General features: G+C 40.2%; 1 protein-coding gene across 3 annotated transcripts; it reads left to right on the forward strand.

Moving 5' to 3' along the window:
* Positions 1 to 18,121: 18,121 nt before the first annotated feature.
* On the forward strand, positions 18,122 to 24,441 carry LOC131530470 (SLAM family member 5-like). 3 transcript variants are annotated; one of them, XR_009268397.1, is made up of 5 exons: positions 18,122 to 18,376; positions 18,585 to 18,914; positions 20,243 to 20,539; positions 23,999 to 24,155; positions 24,223 to 24,285. XR_009268397.1 is itself a non-coding variant. In XM_058760745.1 (4 exons), the coding sequence occupies exons 1-4, from the start codon at positions 18,331 to 18,333 to the stop codon at positions 24,369 to 24,371; spliced, it is 822 nt and encodes a 273-aa protein (XP_058616728.1). In that variant the 5' UTR covers positions 18,122 to 18,330; the 3' UTR covers positions 24,372 to 24,441. The 3 variants fall into 3 exon arrangements, 2 of the variants coding, with proteins under 2 accessions (XP_058616728.1, XP_058616729.1); XM_058760745.1 differs by lacking the exon at positions 23,999 to 24,155 and having other exon boundaries at positions 24,223 to 24,441; XM_058760746.1 differs by having other exon boundaries at positions 23,999 to 24,362.
* Positions 24,442 to 24,973: the final 532 nt, after the last annotated feature.

Genomic DNA, 24,973 nt, shown 5'->3' on the forward strand with positions numbered 1-24,973 from the left:
AAGATTGTCAAATGTATGTGATGTTTAATAGAGAGCCGATGTAGTGCTGACAGAAGCGGGCTAATATGGTCACACTTCCTGGTTCTAGCAACACAAGCAAAAATTATAAATGTGATTCACTGTTTTTTGAGTCAGAATGGATCCTGTGATGTTTTTTTTCTCTTTTGTTTTATCAGTACAAACATCAGTGTGTCTGGTTTGATCTGTCGGTGGATAAATAGCTTCTGCTGGATGTTTGTGTGTGAAGCGTTTCTTCATTTTCTCTCCTGCTAATATGAACCTAACAATCTTCAACTCAGAACATCTTTACAGTGAAATGAAGTGAATCCATCTTCAGTCAAATAAGAATCACAGGTCAGGGGTCAAATATGATTGACAGCTCACTAGACTAAATACAACATCAGCAGATACAGATATCTAATCTAATATTTCACTCTTCTGCTGTTAGTTTTCATACAGGCCCAGAATTCATTTGAAAATGTACGATCAGCAAAGATTTGTTGATTTTCGTGATGTTAAAGAAGACGGATGTGTGAACAGAAACTAACAGGTCTGGGGGGGTGGTGGGGATTCAACCAGATAAATATCACAGTTCAGTCGTGAGTGTTTTCAGACATTTTAAGCGTCAATATTGCACGCTTTTTAGTGAAATGATGAAAATGTTTCTCAAATAAATTTTTGTAACATCTGCTTATGATCATTGATGGTCGTTGGGACTTTATGTCTTAAGAGACCCTTTTAGCCTTTTGACATTTGCTTATAATTCACAGCCTGGCCCCACATTCTACCGTTATATGGGTGCTAATTGCCAAGGGTTGTCCCCCCCACTGTCAAAAAGATGCTAAACAGATCGACTATCTTGTCTCTCCATCGGACTTCAAACACATTCCAAGAGAACTAAATGACCCTCAGTACCAGGCCTGGCTGACCAGTGGACTACCCCCACGATTACAAGATACATAACACACACATAGAGGCATTTTCTTTGTTTAGACCATAATTAATCTGTTACAAATGATCTGGTATATGCATGTGTTGTTTGTATGTTTCCTTATTATATTAGCCCAATTACCACTCGTTATTCGTATTAGTAAGCTCTAAACACTCATATTCAGGTGTATGAATGTATCTCTGGTTTAATACCTTTTAGATGTCTCTTTCTTGATATCAAAATGACCTGCTCTTTATTCCTCACACAATGATGTACACTATGTGATCGTGAAATGCATCACACTATTTTTACTGTACTGTGGGGAAAATTACACCAGTCTCCAGATCAGTCGTAAAACATGCAAATGAGGTGTCAAGTGGGACAAAGAAACACTTTCCCGCTGAAACTATGAGCCTTGTTATTGGTCAAACTAACCAAAATGGGTGTTACAGGGAAAACAGATAAAACTTCTCACACACCAAAAGGTTCGTCTCTCTTTACTTTCGGTGCCCTGCAGACACACTTATCACCTTGGAAACCTCACGACTCCCCTTCCGGGGGGAGTCCGATCTTCTGGCAGTTTTAAGTTCAGTAACTTTGTCGATTCACTTCGGACTAATCAACTCATGGCTGGAATGACGAAGCTTTCACTCCTAAAGGAATTCACCAGGGATCTACGCATTATACATGCACCAGGATGCTTTACTCAGCACCCACAAAACCCATGCAAGTAACCGCTTGTTAACTATCTAGATGCGCTTCTAGGCTTCGACCCCTTTTAATTAAGGTGATGCGATTATCTGATGGTTCTTAACAGGTTGTAGTTAGCTGATATGTAAATCCTGCCATACTGTCTTGCACGCAAGCACGCTCTCTCTCTCTCTCTCTCTCTCTCTCCATGCCTTCCTTGCGTTGGCATCCATGTTTAATGTGTGTATGTCTGTGTCTAGTTCAATGTTGCATGTTCCCCTGTAGTGTAGTTTAATAAACATCCATATGTATTCACACTTGGTTGTCTGTGTCTGCTGCTCTCAGAACGAAGTCACTTTAACGTCCGGTCTTGTTACATGCTCGGGGAGCAATGTTTCAGTAAGGAAATTATTTGTCGTGGCCAGAGAAATAATTTTCCTTAGAGTCAATAGAAGGGTCCGTACTGTGGACGAACTAATCATTTTATTGTACTATTAATACTACAGCTAATTCCTGAAGATGGATATATAACTGATAACCCGTTATGATTAATTATGTTCATCTCATAAAGCAAATATGCTACATTTTGTTCTCTTTGTGGAGTCTGGTTGGTGAGTTTGAAATGTGTTTTTATGGTTTCAGTTGTTTCTGTTCTGGTTCCATGTAATAAATTACTGATTAAATTAGTTAGAGAGGATTCACATTCACTGTTATTCTCATATAGAAATAAATAAAATGTGGTTTTACTGTGAGATCAAGTTTGAATGTACATCCAAACTCACTCTTGAGTAAACTTCACTCTTTTCTTCTTTTATTTTCTTTTTATTAAGTTATTGGTCCATATAAAACTCTATTTCTCCTTTCATTCAAGGATTTTTGTGCTGTTGCAGAATATTTTTCACTTCACATTTAAATCATTAAAAGTATTTAGTGAAGCTTCATAAAACAAACATCAAGTGATTTTAAAGCTTTAATGTGTGACAAACTTCAGGAATTATGTACAGAAAAACTACGCAATAGCTATGCTTACAAAGTCTGTAACATTTTTTTCATAATTTGAATAAAGGTTGAAGATGTACATTTTTGAAGGCCTGATATCACTTTTGGCCACTACTATAAGTTATTGTATTGTAAATTAAATTATTTTTTCTTTTCATTCAACATCTTTTGTCGTTGTGCTTCTCCAGAATATTAACTTAACATTTAAATCATTAAAAGTATTTTAGTGAAGTTTCATCAAATCAACATCAAGTGATTTTAATGCTTTAATCTGTGAAAAACTCTTGTTCTGCAGGTTTGGGGGTCAGGTCCTTCAGGTTGTTTGATAAAATGAAGTTCATGAAAATAGGAAATTCAGTCACTCTAAACTCTGGTGTCACTGAAATGAAGGATGATGATCTGATTCAGTGGAGGTTTGGAGATGAAAACACTTTAATCGCTGAAATCAATAAACGGGGCGACAGCATGACTGTATATGATGATGTTCTTGATGGAGATTCAGAGACAGACTGAAGCTGGACGATAAAACTGGATCTCTGACCATCAGAAACATCACAACTGAACATACTGGACATTATTTACTAATGATAATTGAATCAAAGCAGTCATTAACAGCTTTCATTTTTTTTCTGTCTATGGAGAGTAGAGATAATTTATCCTGTGCTTCAGATGTTCTTGATATTAGTGTTTATTGACTGAGCGGATCTCAGTTTGATGTTTTTATTCCTCAGACTCTGTCCACTGTTGTGGTTCTACTGAAGCTGTGATCCGATTGGTCCTCTCTGCTCTGGTGGGCGTGGCTACTGTCATTCTTCTTGTTTATGACATCAGGTCCATGAAGAGCTGAACAAGATCAAGCACATATTCACACATCAGGTACATGATTGTAGTAATGTACATGATGTAATTTCTCACAAAATATTGCAAGTATAAATATTTGTCATTGAGATTTATTAATTTATGACTTTATGTTTTTTTTTTTTTTCCGGGAAGTATTGAAATCTAAAGCAGAACGCTGAACTTTAAAGTTTCTTCAGGTGTTTTTTGTTCTTCTAGTCTTTTTCTTATAGTAGATACTGATAATTATTTGAGCTTGCGCCCTTTCTTTTAGTGTCGGATTTAAAAAATAAATAAATAAATAATCCAATTTGATGGGCATTATGGGCACTTATGGCCCAAACGAGGTGGAAATAGCCCACCTTGTTGTCAGAGGCTATTTAGACTAACTCCCCCCCACCGATGTCTGGTTGACATGGACAACATTACTAAAGAAATGAGTTATGTAACTGACTCAGTGACATAGGCTGTATAAAGCGCATGGCAGTATGTTTTGACGCAATCGATCAACGAGTTTGAATCCGCATTTTGCTGAACTCATTCTCTTTTTTTTCCCATCACATATCAGATCGGAAAGACATTTATTTTCAATTAAAATGAAAGAAATATATTCTTTATATATATATATATATATATATATATATATATATTAAATGGAAATATTTCACTTAGAGGGCTTAGAAGACGCTGTGTACAGGGGCCTCTGAATGCTTAATCCGCACCTGGACACACATATGTCTCTGTTCATTTTTCATCTGTATTTGCTTATATTTGTAGAAGTTGTAACATTACCAGTAAATTACAGGGAATCTGCTCTGTGCAAATAAGCATGCACAAGTTTAGAATGCGCTGATGCATTCTAAACTTGTGGATTGGCCCAGATTACAAAATTCAACAAGTCTGGGCCAATCATAACATTCTGCCGCAAATGATGCACTTACATGAAAACAGGCAGGCCCCTGGCATGGCAAGGGGATGCAATGTCTTGTTCCTTCTTGGGGAACCATGGGTACATGCCTAACCTGAGAAGTTCCCCTTCAAGGGAACTCACGCCACATCCTCTAGTGGACACTATGGGGAACAAAATGCCCACTATGCCATGCCTCGGTGCTTTGTATGTCCACCTGGTGAAAGAGCATCTAAAATAGTGGCGAACATACACCGCTTAAAAGGGAGGGGTTGGGGGGGGGGGGGGGGGTTACACCAAAGATGCCAGGACAACTAAAATAACTTGGGGGAAATGGGGAACCCAACCATCACTAATATTTTAAGAAGGAACATCCCATTCAGCCAAGTTGGGAACACAACTGTCCTCAAACAGCTATGTTCCTAAAGGCAATGAGCCATCTACTTGAAACCCTGTAGTGGAGACAGCCCAAAGCATATGGGATTGCAGGGGATCACCTACTTGAAAATACCCTGAAATCAGGGGAGGCAGCCTAACATATCAAAAGGGAACCTCAGGCGGACTACCTACTTAAAGTCCTAGAAATGGGGAGGTAGTGCAACCCTGCTACCGGAAATATTAGGTAGGGAAAGAGCTCACACTCAAGGGGGAGATCTTATCTAAGGAAATCAGCCTCGACTAGTACAAAAATACTTCCTAAATAGAGAGTCTAAAAAGAGACGGCCTATAGTCTTGGATCTTCTACTTTAAAAACTTTAAATTACAAGGGAAACAGCCCAAGGCAAAAAGCAGCTCTTCAAAAGGAAACTATCCTCAGAGAGTTACCATCTCTGAAGAGGCTGCTATAGGACCGCCTAACTGACTATCCTCTAATACAGGGGAGGCAGCCTGACCTATGCGACTATACAAGAGCTCAATCCAAGGAACCAAAGAAGGAGGACCACCCACTTTAAGACCCTAGTTAAGGGGGAGGGGGGCAGCCCAACCATTCATGTAGAGCAAACAAAGGGAGCAAGGAACAATAACCACATACTTAGTGAGGGACATCTCACTCCACTCAGCCAGTAATCACCCTTAACGGGCCCTGAACTGGGCCAAAAGATGTTTTATTATTGGTACCAATTCTCAGCCTTAAGTAAACCAGAATCTCCAAATCTGAGCCACACCTGAGCCTTGTATAGCCCAGACCCAACACAGAATATTAATATTTGATATTATTGTATTGTGTATTACTACAATCGCCATTATTCATTTTGTGAAACGTTTTGGTAATGTACACATAAACAATTAAACTGAATAGAAAATCAGCCTTAAAATCCACAGGTCATGTAACTGTTGTAATAAAAACCTATTGCATTGAAAATGTTTGATTTCTATAAAGAACAAATCAACCAATAAAGAGTGAGTGTATAATGTATACAGTCTATAAGAGAAACGTAACAGACAGACACGTGTAATCAAGAATTTATTGCAGAAATATCAAAGAGTAGTACCACAGAAGTCCAAATGACGATACATTGCAGTCGCAGTCCTCTCTGGCAGGATATAATAGTTTAGTGCGAGGAGCAGGGCATAATTAAAGTTGTTAAACGCTGAAAACACTATCGATCCACTCCGTGAGGGCGCGCGTTTCTTATTCAAAACAAAACAGCATGTTGCAATCTATGACGAAACCGGCAAGAGCCAATGAGCGTTTGATATCGCTGCCGCAAAACTTGTTGTAAAACTTCCTAACGGCAAATTTTAAAATTGTTACTATAGCTGCAGAGGAAGGAGATACATATCGCTGATGAATGGTTTGAATTTGGATCTGTTCCTCACACAAAGCATCACATGGATACCGAGGATTTTAATAAAAATAAAATACTTTTATGATCATTTTATTTAATGTTTGTGCATGACAACATATTAATAAAATGATGTGCCCCATGGTAAACCAAATAAATATTACATGATAATGGATAAATGATCTCTCGCTCTCTCTCTCTCTCTCTTTCTCTCTATGTAAGGATTCTAAGATTATTACTGAGAATAATAATATAAAATATAATCAAATTATAATTAAGTGCAGTTTAATGCAGTTGACTGACTGATTTAGTGATTTGCTTAATTTTGAAATGATAATGTTGAAATGGATTGGAGTGTTTTCACACTTGCCTCAGATAACAGTCATGCTGATGGCATTCCCCATATAGGTGATCTCGAGCTGCTGGAATTTGATTATGAAACCTGCAGAGCAAAAACCCAGTAAAGCATTACAATAATCTAGTCTTGCGTTCATGAATGAGGGAATGAATTTTTCTGTATTTGACAAAGAGAGCATGTGTCATAATTTAGAGGTGTTTTTAAGATGGAAAAATGTGGTTTTACAAATTCACGAAATGTGGCTTTCTGAAGAAAGATTGCTATCGAAGAGCATCTCTGAATCTGATAGCACGTCTACACACAGAGCTGCCAACTTGCGTAAGTGACACTGTTCTTACATTCTCATGCCATACATCCATTTTCTCAGACAGTCAAAAACACCCTCAGTTAAAACTGTAATAATAGCATATTGGCGAAACATATTTGGTAAAGGCTCCAGTCCAGTTCATAGTTGTTTTTGCACTTTTGAAAGTTTCTATGTACAATGTGTTTTTATCGCATCGATCAGTGTAGCCAATCACAAACATATCTGTTGATTTCTTGAACACCTGTGATTGGCCAGTGCATTGAAGTTATTCAGAATTCACTCACCTTAAAACGCCAGATTGTTTTCCTCATTGTAACAAAGTTTAGATGTGTGTAAATAGGAGATTGATTGTGCAGTTTAGAGAGCTTCATTGGTTATAACGGAACACTGTGAGATCGCGATAAACTGAAGTGAGTTTGACAGATTTTTGTATGGAAGTGCGATTTGCTCTCTTTTTAGGCTACATATAATCCATTCCCGATCACATGCCCCCTCTCTGTCTCCCACTTCACTTCCTGTCTAAGTACTGTCCTATCATAATAAAGGCCAAAAAAACCACCAAAAATAACCTCAAAAAAAAAAAACTAAACCTAAAACTCAAATCTGTGGTTTATTTATAAAAGCAGCGACTATTTGAAAATGTGCTTGGACGATTTCTGAGACGTGAGCCTCACTTGATCAAGCATCCTCCCGTCCCCAGGTGTTCACACTCCCGAGTCAAACTTGTGAAGCCCGAACTACCGAGGACGCAAATCCGAAATTTGCGTACCTGGCACTGAAAAACGGCCCTGGAGTGGGAGGACCAGTCACGCCGTGCGCAGTCCTACGTCACCAGGCTATTTGCCTAATATTCACGGTATTATAAATAAGCATTAAAAATGTGGTTCACTGGTTTTTATGATGTTAAAGGAGATGGACGTGTGAGGGGAAACTGACTGAGGTTTGGGGAGGATTCAACCAGATAAATTTCAGAGTTCAGTCGTGAGTGTTTTCTGACATTTTAAGCATCAATGTCATTGTGTTTTCGGTGAACTGATGAAGAAAATGTTTCTTAAATGTGGAGTCATGCAGTCATCGGCGGTGATGTCTTCGACAATGACGTCCTCCTCTGAAGCGTCGAAAGAGACCACACCGCTCGCAGCAGAGGAGGGGCGCTGGTCTTCATGTGTGAAACACTAGCGAGACGAGAGGACTCGAGGAGGGCAGGGTACGCGTGCACTGAGCTGACGTGACACAGCTTTAACCCGCTAAAAAGGACCCGCTGCTCAACTGTTTCTTTTTTTTAGGGGTTAAAGGAAACAGGGACCTTCGCTGTAGAAGGCGACAGGAAAGGCTCATACTCTCACAGTGAGAGCATGATGCTTCAGCAAATGCAGCCTCTGCATGGGCGCCTATATGTCTCGTGCAAAGGCTCCTTGCACGAGCCATACTTGCAGCACGACATTTCTAACAACGCACACTAAATTTGCTCTAGGAAATTACTCAGAGATTTGCTCTTCTGACACGCCGGATGGCCACCCAGGGTCTTCTTCGACGGCAGCAAGCAGAGCAGGAGCTTCTTCCTTGGCTTCTTCTTCTGCTTCCAGAGTCAACGAAGAGATGATCCTCGTCGCTAAAGGAGAATGATCTGATGAATGGCGCTCTGAGACGAATTATATAGTGGTCGGCTCCACCCTTTCTGGTGGGCTAAAGCGCCATTTGTTTGTGCAGCTACACAAATGTGAACAAATCAGGCTTCAGTACAGAGTAAAGCCCCGTTTACACCAAGCACGGTAACTATAAAGATAACGATAAAGAAATGGTTCTAAATCATTCTCAATATTAAAGAATAGCTGAGTCCACACCACAACTATAACGATAAAGGCACAGAGAAACAATATCGTTTGAATCACTTTCAGAACGATTTTTTCCAGCTGATGAAGGATACAAACATTGACAGACAATCAGAGTGCATCGTGCTATAACGAGCTTGAGAATTTAAAGCGGCAGACGCAAGTGCGCTTAGAATAAACAGACAATATCGTTCGCTGGTGTGGACGCTAATATCGTTATCTTTATAGTTATTGTTCTTGGTGTGAACAGGGCTTAAAACAGGAGTTTTCGCATATGCGTTTCAACGCAACGGGAGAGACCATTCGATAGGGGACAAATTAATAAAGAGCCACACAGATCTCACTTTACTACTGCTGTCCAGCTGTTACGCTAATCAGTTCATATGTGTTGAGCCAGCGGTAACCCTGTTGAAAAAAACAGCATATGCTGGTTAGGTAAGTTTTGAAGCATGGATGCTGGTTTGAGCTGGTTTAAGCTGGTTCTTAGCTGGTCATGAGCTGGTTTAAGCTGGTCCTTAGTTGTTCAACTGGTCACCAGCTTAGGACCAGCTTAAACCAGCTCACGACCAGCATCCATGCTTCAAAACCAACCTGACTGCCAGTATTAAAATGGAAAGGCAAACGTGAAAACGTTTTTTTTTTTTTTTTTTCTACAAAGCCTTTTATTAATGGTTACGCAATAATAGTTGTAGCTAACAATGGTACTGTATGAGTTATGTATGACGTATTGGTGATCTCATGGGTTATGTTTTATTATTATTATTATTATTTATTTATTTATTTTTTTGTATTTTCATGACTTTATCATTCAAATGTGTATTTCTGTGTATGTGTGTCAATTTCATATTTTTGCTGGTGGGCTATCGTTGTAGTCAGAGTTTGTCTTAATTGAATGTGTGATTTCTGGTTTATTTAACCTGCAAGTATTAGCGCAAACTGAATGGTGAGATGTGAATTCTTCGAGAGCAGTGAATGGGAGAGTACCACAAGTATATTTTTTGCATTTTGCAGGTGTATTATCTAGATATATGGGACTAGATAGATTTGCAGCTGTATTATGCATTTTTTATGTGTGTATTACGCACATGAATGTGTGGCGTGAGAGCATGAGAAAATTGTCAGTTGTGTGAGTCTCACGCTGAATGCATATTTGCGTAAGAGTTGGCAGCCCGCTCCTTGACATCAAGTTCAGTGCAGTCTGGCTGTTTGCTGTGGATATGGAGAGTGATTATTCGACTGCTGGAATGAAAAGAGATTGCCGGGAGTTGCTTTTGGTGGCCAGGACAGGATGGCCTAATTGAGGAAAAGGCTAGGACATACACGTCAAGCCAGAGTATACGCAATGTACCACAACTGACACCATTGCACCAGTAGGAGTATCCTGAGAAACCATGGCAACGGATTGATGCTGATCTTGCAGGCCCAGTTGAGGACAGAATGATGTTGATTGTGATCGACACGCACAGCAAGTGTACCATTATGTACACTTTAAAAAATTTAAAAAAAAAAGTTGAGCAAGCTTAAAATTTTAAGGCAACCAGCTTCAGCAGAATTTTGAGTTTGCTCAAAAATCTGGTGAAGCTGGTTGCCTTAAAATTTTAAGTTGGCTCAACTTTTTTTACTTACAATGTAGAGCAGTTGTTGTGATTCCTCTGGACTGACCAAAACGTGGTGATTCCGTAGGAACTGCACGAAATGTTTCAATGCTAGAAACACTGTTAACAGTTCCAGGAAGTTTATATGTGCGTTCTGTAGCGAGACGGGCCATTTCCCTTTCGCTATTCTGCCCTCGCACACTGCACCCCAACCTGTGAGCGACGCATCCGTCGTTACCACCTTTCTCAGAGAAATAGCTCCCAGCGGAGTCCCTGATTCGAGGAAAGCTCGATCTCTCCAGCAGCGGAGAGCACGCAAGCAATGTGATGACACTATCACCTTGCGGTTGAGGTGGCGCTTCGGACATAAGCGCTGTGCCGCTACCCAGCACTGAAACTCTTTCATTCGCAACAGTCCCAACGGGATGACAGACACTGCCAAGACCTAGAAGACGTAGACATAGTCTGAATGGGACTTTTTTCCCCCTCTGGAAAAGAGAGAGACAACCGCGAACTGACCTGATGCGCTCCTCTAATAGAAACGCCTGATACCGGTCTGAGTTCAGCCTGAGACCCAGGTAAATGATTTCCTGCGTGGGCACTAAGCAGCTTTTTGTCTCGTTTATTTTGAAGCCTAAGCTTTTTAAATAAGACACAAGCAGATTCGTATCTATCTCCGCCTGCCGCCGTGACGGAGCAGAGAAGAGGAGATCGTCCAAATAAGCTGACACTCTGAGACCCGCTATTCTCAGCGGTGCTAGAGCTGCCTCGACGCATTTTGTAAAAATTCGTGGGGCCACTGCCAAACCGAACGGAACTGTCAAAAATTCATAGGCTGTGCCCTGATACGCAAATCTGAGGAATTTTCTGTGCGCCGGATAAATGCTTATGTGAAAGTAAGCGTCCTTCAGATCTACTGATGTAAACCAGTCTCTGGGACGAATAACATTGTATAATGTTTTTACTGTGAGCATTTTGAACTTGTACTTTCTGAGGTGTTTGTTGAGGTTCCACAAATCCATGATGGGACGGAGACCCCCGCCTCTTTTGGGGATGACAAAGTACCGGGAGTAAAAACCGTACTGGCTGTCCTCCGGTGGTACCACCCGAATTACTCTTTTGCTCAATAGAGAGGTTATTTCTTCCTCTAAAATCCGAGCTGACTCCCCTTCTGCTGTTGACATTAACACTCTGTTGAAAAGTGGAGGTTTTACAGCAAACTGCAGACGATAAACCCGTTCTATCGTGGATAATACCCAAGGGTGTACTGCGCATGCGAGCCACCTCTCTGTGTGAGCAGAGAGCGGACCGCTGTAGCTCCCGCTCACTGATGGCGCGGCGGCGCCATCCAGCGGCGGAGCTAGGGGTTGCAGCTCTGATTTGGATGTACAGTATTTGTGTGTATTTTTGTTTTTATTTTCACACAAATCTGTGCCCTTGGCCCACTGCCTGGATGCACAGGAACCATTTTTATTTCTTTCAAATGGGAACACTTGTGTAAACTTCTGTCCTCTCTCTTGCATAACCCCGTGAGTAGAGAGGGTAGAACCAACATGTGGGGCACTGGATGAACTGGTGCCAACACTCCAACAAGAGAACTTCCCTTTGAACATTTTTCTCGAAACACCCCCTGATGCTTCTTTGCTGGAGGGGGGGAACAAGACTCCTGCGCTGTGCAGAAGGGCGCTACAGAGACTCCAATGGGGCATCAAGAAACTCTGCCTTCTCCCTCTCTGATAAGGCCGTCAGACCCAACCACAGGGCTCTTTCACCCACCACGGCCAGGCCCATGCTGCAGCCACAGCTCTGGACTGCTCCCCTTGATGAGCGCAGATTGAGATCTGCAATGACGCAGATCTCTTCCCACAAAGCTGAATCAGGTGACCCAGCATCAATCTGCCTCCCCATCTCCTCCATGAGCTCAGCTTGGTATGCTGTGAGCAGTGAGGTGGCATTTAGGGCTCTGACAGCCAGGGCAGAGGAGCGGTAAATTTTTTGAAAAAGAGAAGCAGACAGCCTCTCTGTCCGTCCTGGCAGAGAAGGAGAGGAGGAGGATAGGGCTGCCCGTCGATTGGGGTGGAGGTGACTTGCCACCGACACTTCGACTGGAGGTGGGTTGGACATCCCCAACTCCTCCATATTATGAACGTCCAGCCTAGAAAAACCTTTAACAGGAACCCTATGTGAGAAGGGTTTGTCCCAGAAGCACCGCATCTCTGTGACACATGCTGGGACGGCTGGTACCAGCTGCTTGACTGGGGAAGTACGTGATGGCAGCCTCTTCCCATCATATAAATCCCTCTCTGCACCCTGGCCCTCTTGCTGAGATGGCCAGTTGATAGAGAGTTTAGAAGCTGCTCTTCTACACATTTCAATAAGGTCCAGTTCCCCTGGCATGGGGGAGGGGGACTCACCCATCGCACTGCCAGGCCTGGAAGAAAGATTAGGAGGGAGAATAGCATCCTCTTCATCATCCTCTAAATCCTCCTCTAAGAGACGAGCAATCGCCTCATCATCTTCATCCTCCTCGTCTTTGTCCCCTGCCAAAAGGTTTGATTCAAAGAGGGGAGGAAGTTCTGGAGAAAACTCGTCCATCAACTCTCCCCAGCTGCACTCCGCGGGAGGCGCGGAAAGACTCGGGTCCCCTTTATTTGCGGCCGCGACTCTTACTCTGCGCTCCAAAACCCTTAACGGGAACTGAGAGCAGTGCAGGCAGTACTCGGGATTAGCGAGCGCAGTCTGTGCAGAAAGAGCTATAACTGCTCGATAAAGAAAATGAGAACCCGCCCTGACGCGCTGGTCCCCACCACAAAAAGCAGCAGAAAGACAAATATTCACTTTAACAGAGAGTATTTCCCAACCAAAAAGCAGCCGCGTTCGGTGACGTACCTAAAAATCGGCTCGTCCGTGAACAGTTTAGCGGCCACTCAATGAGGATCTTCTGAGGATAGCTTCCAAAAGGATCTTCACGGGGAAGAGAACGAGAATGAGGTAGGGACCGTTATGCAGTGGTATATATTGGGGAGGCGGGACTCCCTCATCACTGTCGTGATTGGTCTGTCAACCGACAGACGTGGTGTAATTGGTGCTTCCAGGATTGGTCACGCCCGAGGCGATTCCCATAGTGAGATACCGAACGAATGTTTGAAAGAGAACCCATTTCATATCAAGCTTACTGAACACAGCCATTCATACATTGAAGGAGCTCGTCTAGAGCTGGAATTGGGTACCGGCCCTGAATTATTGCTTTATTTGCCCGACTCATATCCAAGCATTTGCTCAAAACGACATCTCATAGCTGATTATCTTTGTCAACTCTGAAGTCACAGTTTTTAGCAGCTTTTCTAAGCCGTGATACAAACTACTGCACAGTCTCAAGGTTTTTTTTTGTTTTTTTTAAATATGCAGTGTTCACTATGAACAAAGCATTTATAGTAGTCATTGAATATTAATCATATTTTAATATCAAAAAAGAATTTTCTACACACATTTCAAGCAGGTGATCTGTTCCTGCTCCATAAAGCCATCAGAGAAACTCTGAAATCAGTCTGAGAAGAGAAACAATTGAGACATTTGATAAGAAATGAAGAACAAACGAGCTGAAGTTCCAAGAGAGACCAGAGCTAAACACTCTCAGGATCTCATGAGCAGATCAAACACTGCTTTAAGACACTTTTACTTCTCTAGTCACTGATCATGTTATGGATTTGTTTATTTCTGTTGAAAACAACAATTTTTCAATGTTTGACAATGTTCAGAGTGTGAAGTAATCCGCAAGAAAAGAGCTGGAGGACATGGAATAACACTTAAAGATAGGCAGTTATTTTAGCTGACAGTAGAGGGTAGCACTTTATTTTACAGTACGTGTACTTCCCTGGTACATACATGCTAAATAATACACACAGGCAAAGTGAGAGAGTGTTATTTGATGGTTTACTAAAGTAAATGGTTCTAAGTTTAAATTTGAAATGAATGATATCATAAAAGAACAGAAATGGTGTTTGGATTAATAACTGTATGTTTGTGCTGATTCTGTAAGGATCAATCATTGACCCAAAAACAGAATCTAACAGTATTTAGTTTCTGCAATGTTCACTTAATTTGTGATAATTTAGTTTCAATTTCACTATAGCTCCATATTTAATCTGACGCCAATGTCAAATGGCTATAAAATGTAAAATAGACTGATACTTTTATTAATTTTAGGGTTGTTATTAATTAGGGTATTTGATAATTCTAGTATTTCCTTACTCTTTGGTTATTCGCTCATTGTATTATGTAATTGTAACTTTATTATTATAAAAACGTCATTGATTGTAATTTAATGTTTACACATCGGTGTTCAGATAATCTTTTCTCCTGAAAAAAAAAAATCTATGTAATGGCAATATTTCCATCTGCTGAATGTAAGCTTTTCCATATTCCAAGCTTGCCTGATGCACTGGTGACTTCATGTGCTTGTGAGAGTCGTGAAAATTATTTACAAAAATAAACAAACCTAGGATTTATTGAATTGTTGGATTTTAAATCAGCAGGGTTGAGGCATCAAAAGTAAGTAATGAGCTGTTGTATGGATGGCAACTGTAATATTATTACTGAAATCTTATTAGTAATCAGTTACACTACTAGTTACTGCAAAAAGTAATATTATTACAGTAGGCTAACTAAGTTACTAGTAACTAGTTACTGCCCAACACTGTTTATTAATAATGAAGAAAAAAACAATCCTTTCACGTCTTAAGAGAATTAAAACTTAATAAAGCAAAACATACTTTTTGCGTTACAGCAAGATTAAGATTCAAAACCCATATTAAAGAGAGCAGTGGTTTAAATCTTAATTTCTTTACCATCAACTATTGCCTTGATATCCAGGTCTTCGATTCAATATCGATTATTTTGGATATATATCAGTTACAGTACATGCCAAATGTTCTCAAGGAAAGAAAAATAATGCTGTAAAATATACACAAGAGTCAGTTGGTACTACTACATTACTGCAATATTTAAGGTTAAAATTGACTGATTTATATACAAACATCTAAATTTCTGGTAATTCCTGTCCTATTTAAAAACCAATGTGGCTAGTGGTTTTCCAAAATTAGACAGTGAGAAAACCGCAAACCACAGTATTTATTATCTGTAGTATCTGTAGATTCTTAGAATCTCAATAACAATCTCAATGTATGACTTATTTCATACATCAACATTTGCAAGATATACCCGAAGTTATTTTAAGTGCCAGAACATGTGCGTCTAATCAAGCCGCCATCTTGGTCGACCTTTATAACAGAAAGAAGCTATTGGGTGCTTTAAGGATAAACTTGCGCATACTTCATGTCATTACGTGATTACGTAAACAAACTGGTGAATCGGTTATTTGAACCAGAATCGAACTGTCCAAAAGAACCGCGGGAAAGAATCAGACTTTCCGGTTTGCCTGAGGCTCTGGATTACAGGTAATAAAGTTGTAAATAATGTTCAGTGTTTTGTCCAGACCAATCGTTTCACTTCATTAGACCCCAATATACTGTATCATCAGGAGTCACGTAATTCAGATCTATTGGGAATTTATTAAATTAATATAAATATGAATCTTAAATACTCAACCAACCCACTATCACGCCAAAGTGTGTAATAGACACGCTGGTCCACTCGAGGATGCGTGTGAGTGTCAAGCTTTGCCTCCTCTAGGCATGAAAAAGGGAAAGGGATCATTTAAAAAGTCCACACATTTACCATATTTTTTACAGTAACTCTGCCTCGGCCCGTCGACCCGTTGGCTCCACCATGGCTCCTAGCTCCCTCCTCTCCGCCGTGGCCCATCTGTCCACTGACTCCGCTGGGCTCCCTCGTCCTTCTGGCTTCGCCTTGGTCTGTCGTCAACCATCTTGCGCCTCGGGACTCCACTCCTCCGGCTGCACCTCGTCCCTCCGTCCCTCCGACGCCATCAGGCTCCTCCATCACTTCGGCTCCTCCTCAGTCCTCTGTTGCTCCGACTCCACCGCGGTCGGCGGCCCCATCTGCTCCGCCTTGGTCCCCCGGATAGTGAACGTCTTCCCTCAGGGTTTATTTTTCTTCTTTATTATGCAATTATGTACATATTAATACAAACATATACATCTCACAACAGTAATAGAAAAAAACTGAAAAAGGGTATACAGAGAAAAAAAAACAAGTGCATGTAAAAAACATATCTACGCCAGGGATATAAAAAAATAAAATAAAATAAAACATTTAATTAACCAAATTAAAGTGACAAAGTGCTTCATAGGTCTTTTTTAGCTTTTCTTCTAATAGTAGGCTATTGTGCAAAGTAGTATCATATTGTTTAATTTCTTTTATAAAATGTTCACAATTTGGCTTATTCTTAGCCCATTTCTTTACATGAATATGATATTTTCCAAGTAAAACAATTAGTTAAGAAAAGAAAAAACTGTGTTATAGCTTTCATATGAGATGCTTCTGTGATGCCTTAAATACGGGCATCCATATTTCAACCCCAGTGGCATGACAGTACCAGCCCTCGCAGCCAAAAAAACAGACCAGCCCACACCGTAACACCTGATAAGTTAAGAATCAAAACATTTTAGGAAACTTATTGCCTCAAAACATTTGAGTAAGCAAACTATTTTTTTAAGTTAGTAGAGCTTAAAGTTGTTATGACAAGTGGGGCGGGGCTAAGAGCAATGGGAGCCAAGCCAAGCCTCATTTCCATAATCCCACCCCACTCATCACAATGATAATTATATACAACTTGCTTCCATAAACAACACATTCATTCAGATCTTTATAGTTAAGTGCTAATTAGCAACAGCACACTGGCACATGCTAATGTAGTTATCTAAGACTCACAACAATTGCATGTTAAAAGTCAAACAACACACAGTATATATAATCTTTAAACTTTGCTGTCCATCCTCAACCTAACCACAGGCTCTACTCTTCAACTACAAAACCAACATAACAGAAACTATGTAAATCCTAATATAACACAACATTTAAGTAGCCTACTAACTTATGTCTCTCTATGTTAATCTTGTGCAAAAACTCACAAAATAACACTTGATTCCTACATTTATTTTCCTTGTTGTCTGATGCAAAGCATGCTGGGAACTAGAAAGCACAAGTTCGCCTTACAACAACAAATTTTCAGTCAACTTATTTTAATTAAGTGCAATGAACTTTCATTATTATTTGAGTGAAAGTAACTCATTTCATTTCATTTATTTCACTGTTTAGTTTTACAGTGCAATGGGAAAAAGTAAAAGTTACTGGTGCAACTATTTGTCATTTTGTTCACCATTAGTGCTGCAGAATTATTTACTTCACATTTAAATAATTAAAAGTATTTTAGTGAAGGTCTCATCAAACCAACATCAAGTGATTTTAAAGCTTTTATGTATAAGTGTATTTAAAGCTTTAATCTTGATTAACTCTGTTTGTCAGGTGTATTTGGTGGTACTGCAGTGGGGTCAGAGGCAGTGAAGAAGGGAGATTCATTCACTCTACACTCTGGTCTTTAAACTGATCATCACATTGTTCAGTGATGAATGTGGGTCATGTGACTCTCTCCTGGTACAAAGGAAACAGTTTATTGTCCAGCATCAGTGTGTCTGATCTCAGCATCAGTCTCTCTCTACCTCTGGAGGTGGAATATCAGGATAAAAACACCTACAGCTGTGTGCTCAACAATCCCATCAGCAACCAGACCACACATCTGGACATCAGCAAACTCTGTCACACATGTTCAGGTACAGCAGTGCTGATATTAGTTGATGTCGGCGCTGATATTAACACTTATGTAATAGGTCAGTTTACTTCTGTTGAAAACAACACAGCTGATCTACAGGAAGTTGAGGCTGACTGGAGCTTGAAGTGACAACGAGGGTGTGACTAAATTAGCAAGAAAAGAGCTGGATGTTCACACGCATTAACACTTAATATTTATTTAAGGTTATTTTAGCTGACAGTAGTGTTTCACATGACTTTACTACAGATCAGCTTCACATCAGCTCATCAGTCATTTCATTACTGAACCGGTTTTGAGGAGTTTGTGTTTTCATGTTTGTGGACTGAATCCGTTGAAGATGTTTGACAGATTTTGGTTCTGTTTGTGTTTGTGGCATCTGGTCGGTGAGTCTGAAATGTGTTTTATGATTTCAGTTCTTTCTTCAGATTCAGTGTTTGTTTTTCTAAATGTCCTTTACATTAAACACTGAAGCTCAAACAGCAGCAGCTTTAGTTTCAGCCGTGACGTGATTCTCATCTGAAGTAAAAGTGTTTTCTCTGTATGATGTTATGATGTGTTATTTAAAAATCTTTTTTTCTTTATGTACTTCAGGTGTGTTTGGTGTTGATGCGGTGAAGTCAGTGTCAGTGATGGAGGGAGATTCAGTCACTCTAAACTCTGATCTTACTGAAATACAGACAGATGATCTGATAACATGGATGTTTGGACGTCCAGAGACTCTTATAGCTCAAATCAATAAAGAGGAGGGAATCTTCTCTACATCTGATGGTCCTGATGAGAGATTCAGAGACAAACTGAAGCTGGATCATCAGACTGGATCTCTGACCATCACAAACACCAGAACCACAGACTCCGGACGTTATCAAATAATAATCAGCGGCTGGAAAAAGAAAACATACAGATTCAGAGTTACTGTCTATGGTGAGTCACAATTACAGTGTCATTTGTGCTTTCAGATTCATAAAAATAATTGTAACTATTGTTTTAATCAAAGTCAAAACTGCACAAAAGCTCACAATGTAATTTGTTTGAAAAATATCTTTAAAAACATTTATTAAGAAGCCATAAAAATGTCAAATGGGTCGGTGTCAGATTATTAACTCATTAACACAACAGTTAACACATTATTTTCCCAGTCTTAATAAAATCACTGAAGCTCAAACAGAATCAGCTTTAGTTTCAGTTGTGACATGATTCTCATCTGAAGTCAAAGTGTTTCCATTTCTATGAAATTATTTTCCTCTCCGCCAGTGTAATCTGTCTTGTCATAAAAATTACGAAAGTGGTCAGTGCAAAGACAAAAGTCTCTGATATCACGTCATTATCAGTGACAAATGTGAAAAATGTGAAACATTTTTTACACATCCTTCATGCTCGCTCTATATGTCACTTGTGAAGTCTCGGTGAACAATGTGCGAACAGCTTTAACACGTGACAGTGTGTTATAAAAAAAAAAAGGGGGAGCGTTAGTCGAGTTAAAGCTACAGTAACTTTTTCTGATAATAATAACGAAATAACAAATGGGAGAAATCAACCATGCTTCATTCAAACCAGCAAACCCCGAGAGTCACCAGATGTGAAAACAGAGAAAGCTAATTCTTTCTGCGTCCATCTGTTCTGATAAGATGTCCTGCATCTGTGCCGGCGCCTCGAATCACATTCATCTGCGCAGAGAAGCAGAGCCGAAGCGCAACCAAAACAGAGGGTCTGTCCAAATACCCACACTTACGGTCTTTGTACTTGAGCACTTATACTTTCATGATGTGTTTCCTGTGTTTGGCATAAGTGAGTGTGAAGATGACAAATGTGTGTAAAACTTTCCATTGCTTGATGGGAGACTTGTAAAAATGCAAGTCTTTACAGACCTTTATTTTGATTTTCAATACACTGCATTTTAAAATAAACTTCTAAATGTCTGTTCAATAGTCCTTATAACAGATTTTAACAATTTAGTAATTGTAGTGCTTTTAAAAAAAGTTCTTCTGCAAGACACATACAGGTTTATTTCTAACTGCTACAGGGCCAAAAGTTATACATAATTCAGCTTTATTAATCATTTTGAACATTTTCAGCAACGAATGTTAATAATTACAGAAATTAACACGTTATTTTCCCCAATCCTAATAACAAACACTGAAGCACAAACTGTTTTCATTTTTATGAAATTATTTCCCTCTTTGACATTGTAATCTTGTTAAATATGAATCTATTATAAATCTTACTGTTCATTTATTCTCTCATGTTTTCAGCTCGTCTGCCTGTTCCTGTCATCAGCAGTAACTCTTCACAATGTTCTTCACCATCATCATCATCATCATATTGTTCATTGTTGTGTTCAGTGGTGAATGTGAGTCATGTGACTCTCTCCTGGTACAAAGGAAACAGTTTATTGTCCAGCATCAGTGTGTCTGATCTCAGCATCAGTCTCTCTCTACCTCTGGAGGTGGAATATCAGGATAAAAACACCTACAGCTGTGTACTCAACAATCCCATCAGCAACCAGACGAGACATCTGGACATCAGTCAACTCTGTCACACATGTTCAGGTATGCCAACAGCAGAGGTGTAAAGTATTGGAGTAAATGTAACTAATTACTGTACTTTAAGTATATATACACTGAACAAAATTATAAACGCAACACTTTTGTTTTTGCCCCCATTTTTCATGAGCTCAACTCAAAGATTTTTTCTATGTACACAAAAGGCCTATTTCTCTCAAATATTGTTCACAAATCTGTCTAAATCTGTGTTAGTGAGCACTTCTCCTTTGCCGAGATACTCCATCCACCTCACAGGTGTGGCATATCAGGATGCTGATTAGACGGCATGATTATTGCACAGGTGTGCCTTAGGCTGGCCACAATAAAAGGCCACTCTAAAATGTGCAGTTTTATCACACGGCACAATGCCACAGATGTCGCAAGTTTTGAGGGAGTGTGCAATTGGCATGCTGACTGCAGGAATGTCCACCAGAGCTGTTGCCCGTGAATTGAATGTTCATTTCTATACCATAAGCCGTCTCCAAAGGAGTTTCAGAGAATTTGGCAGTACATCCAACCGGCCTCACAACCGCAGACCACGTGTAACCACACCAGCCCAGGACCTCCACATCCAGCATCTTCACCTCCAAGATCGTCAGCCACCCGGACAGCTGCTGAAACAATCGGTTTTCATAACCAAAGAATTTCTGCACAAACTGTCAGAAAGCATCTCAGGGAAGCTCATCAGCATGCTCGTCATCCTCATTGGGCTCATCAATCAAACTGGATCTCTGACCATCACAAACACCACAACTGAACATGCTAATCATTATAAACTAGAGATAATGGGTGCAAAACAGTCATTAAAGTCGGCATGAAACGGAAGTTGAGATTGTCCTTTTTTCCTTACGTTTCCAACGTTGTTGACTCCTTTATGGTACCCAACGATGTGTCGTTGATCTCATTTCTGCTATTTTCCATCCGTGGCCTTTTGATGGGTGTAGTCGTAATAAAAAGAGGATAAAAGTGGGTGCTAAGATCCTCAGTAGAGCAGGCCACAGAGGGGCACAAAGGTTTTACCTGGACCGCTGAAATTTCAACACAAAGAAAAAATAAATGAAATACACATGGACAACTACATAGCCTACTCCCCATATCAAAAATACACAAGTACAATATAACTTCTTTGCCTTTACTCCATCGTTTCAGCAGACAATGCTGGTCACAGTTTTGTCAGGACACTGGATTCCAACATCTTGTGTAAGTGGCTATTAGACGAATGAAACGCACAAACTGACATTTCAGAACATCCATCTAAAAACTATTTTTTTTCTAGTTAGCAAGTGAATTCATTTTACTAACCTTCACAATCATTGATTGTACACAGATGGGACAGCCGTTTCTGTCAAATGTAGGACTTGGACGAAACCCATTTCATACCGTCTCAAATTCTTGAAACATTTTTCTATAAAATGCTTCACACACAGATGCGAATTTGCTGTTATTCCTCCTTCTTCGAAATGCAAGAATTCGAGCCAGCGGGCACGCAGACTGGGTTGTATAGGGATAGGGAAGAGGACTTGAGGAGGAGCGCGCCTAACCACCATATTGCCAATTGCTAATTGCTAATTGCTGCAATCTTCTCAGTATGTTATGTTGAAAAGAGTATGCCAAAGTCCCCGGATGGTCTACTATTTCAGGTCGATTTTTGAAGTGTGGATCCGTGCACACTCTAATGGCTAAAATTGCCCACAATCCATTGCACTTTTTCGAAGGATTCGGTCCAGAACTACAAACACGTATAAAACGCGTTCGAAAAACTACAAATGTGGCGGATGCGCGCAATCACGGTCACACTAGACTTTGAGCATCTGAAATTCCCTCGGACGCTGCATCCAAAGCCACTAGAAGACAAACCTGCAACCATTAGCCGAAAAAGCGTAACGGCTAAAGCTAACGCTTCCAGTCTGGCAGTACGCGAGAAAGGAGACCAGAGGCTGTTTTTTTTAAATGGATGTCAATGGAGGAGAGGCTTCACTACGCAGAATAAACAGCTTTTTAGAGGAAACGGCTTATCATTTAATGAATCGACAGCCTATCTGCTAATCTTCAGCGTGTTTTACACTAAACAATACTTATGGATTGAACTATTTTTAGAGTTTACCACGAAAAAAAGGCCGTTTTATAAGAAAAGTCACTGACTTTTTGCAACAGGTTGGATTCAGCTTACGACACTTCCCATTCATTCCTATGGCATCTGTAAACGGCGATTGAGTGTCGCACAAGGCTGTAATGTGATTGGTTATTAAGGCGCACGTGATCCAAGATAGCATTATGCTTTCTCCAGTAGTAAGTAATACAGACCCTCTTATCTCCCTATAGGAAGAAAGTACTATGCAGTTTTAATTTTATGTTCTTTTAATTCAGCTAAGAGGTCATGCTGTGACTTATCGATCTGCCGTTGGTCACATGTCGTCACGTGATGCGAATTCGCACGGCAGAGTTCACCGAGCTTGAACTTTGGAACGCAGCAAAATGCGAAAACTTTTCACACGGGCTTGCGTTTCCAGTCTGATGCATTCGCATGCCTATGAATGGAAGTCAATGGAACGAAAAGTGCAGTGTGACCGCCCTTTACTAATAATCAACATTTAACCTGGTAAAAAATATTTATTTATTGTTATCCGTGTTATATTTAATCTGCAACAGCAATGTGAACTTTTATAAACATCCATTTGGTCGTTAACTTTTAAATTCATCATTATGCAGAGAATATGAGCAGAGTTCTCCGCATGAAAGACCCGCGACTAGCAGATCAACACGCTACTTCTTTTTCTCCAGTACAGTAGGAAGTTAAATTAAATTAAATGTGGAGGATGTTAACTGTGACAAGATGATTGACAGGCCAATTTACAGTGACAGGGAGCGTGTAACAGGTGCGACGGAGCGGTCCGTTAAAGACGCAGTTGTGTGACGTGATAGTATGTCCCAAAGCTTGCCTACTCTTCTACTACACACTCAAAAGTGTGTACTTTTTCTTCACCAAAAGAGTACATACTTTAAGAGAGTAGTATAAGTAGGCACATTGGGATGCAGCAATTGGCCCTGTTTACACTTGTGCGTTTTCGTTTTAAAACGGCGTTTTAAATTGAAAACAATCCTCGCCTACACTGGCGTTTTCACTGCATTTCAGAAACAATCTCCGTCCACACTACACAACCCGAAAACGCATGTCACATGACCATTCATGCAAGTACAACCATAGATGCAGTGGCGGTTTTAGGCATGGGCGAACCGGCAGCCGCCCGGGGCGGCATTTTTCAAGTATAGGTCTCTGCAGCAAAGTAATGGGAGTTACCAGATCGGGGCGTTTTTTGACCATGTTACTTGATTGGCTGACGTCATAGTGACGGTAGGTTTAGGGGTGGGGTTAGGTCAGGGGGATCATTTTGATTGCATGATTTAGAAACACCCAGCAGCTTGAAAATGCCTAGCAATTCAGAAACACCCACTTTTGCTCTGCAGAGACCTCAGCATCTCAGGTCTGATCTCAGCATCAGTCTCTCTCTACCTCTGGAGGTGGAATATCAGGATAAAAACACCTACAGCTGTGTGCTCAACAATCCCATCAGCAACCAGACGAGACATCTGGACATCAGTCAACTCTGTCAACCATGTTCAGGTACAGCAGCGCTGATATTAGCGTTTATTGACTGAGCTGATCTCAGTTTGATGTTTTTATTCCTCAGACTCTACTGAACTACTGACTACTGAAGCTGTGATCCGATTGGTCCTCTCTGCTCTGGTGGGCGTGGCTACTGTCGCTATTCTGGTTTATGACATCAGATCCAGAAGAGCTGAACAAGATCAAACAGATATTCACACATCAGACGACTAATGTCATTTATCTTTTTTTTTTTTTATCATTTATTAATCATAATTTATTTTTCAAGGCTTTATATAGTCATCTGCTGGTCTTGATGCTGCTAAAAATTGCTAGTTTTTGCATCTGTCTATTATCAATAAAGTTTTCTCATACTGAAGTTGGAGTCTCAGTCTGTTTTATTACATTTGTTATGTAGAGCTTGAATTTTGAGTTCAGCAATGCACACATAGCTTTACATTATTAAAACATTATTGTAGGTCCATCCTTATTTTTTTTATACAAATAAAACATTATTTTATTTTTGTACTTCTACAATTTTTTGGAAAACCACATGTACACCTTCTAAAACATTATTTATATATTTTTTAAATCATTGAATTATAATTAATAATATAATTGGTAGCTAAACACACACATTAACATTATCACATTATAACATAATCACATTAACGTCCTGAACAATGTAATTTTTCTAGTTTACTGTCGCGTCAACAATCTCACTATACTTGTTTTTATTTCTACACACTTCCTTCGCGTTCACCTCACGTACTCCGCGGAAGCCCCGCCCACGGCGCTGACTCCTCACTCGTGGTCTCCTCTGATTGGCTGCGCGT

Source organism: Onychostoma macrolepis, chromosome 22 (assembly GCF_012432095.1).
Source record: "Onychostoma macrolepis isolate SWU-2019 chromosome 22, ASM1243209v1, whole genome shotgun sequence".
In the NCBI taxonomy this organism is placed as follows: domain Eukaryota; kingdom Metazoa; phylum Chordata; class Actinopteri; order Cypriniformes; family Cyprinidae; genus Onychostoma; species Onychostoma macrolepis.

Excerpts from the sequence above, each read along its gene's own strand:
- LOC131530470 (XM_058760745.1), top strand. The coding sequence starts at position 18,331 with ATGTTTGACAGATTTTGGTTCTGTTTGTGTTTGTGGCATCTGGTCG. Across the intron at positions 18,377-18,584 it reads GTGTTTGTGGCATCTGGTCG|GTGTGTTTGGTGTTGATGCG; the intron begins GTGAGTCTGAAA and ends TATGTACTTCAG. Across the intron at positions 20,540-24,222 it reads ACTCTGTCACACATGTTCAG|ACTCTACTGAACTACTGACT; the intron begins GTATGCCAACAG and ends TTTATTCCTCAG.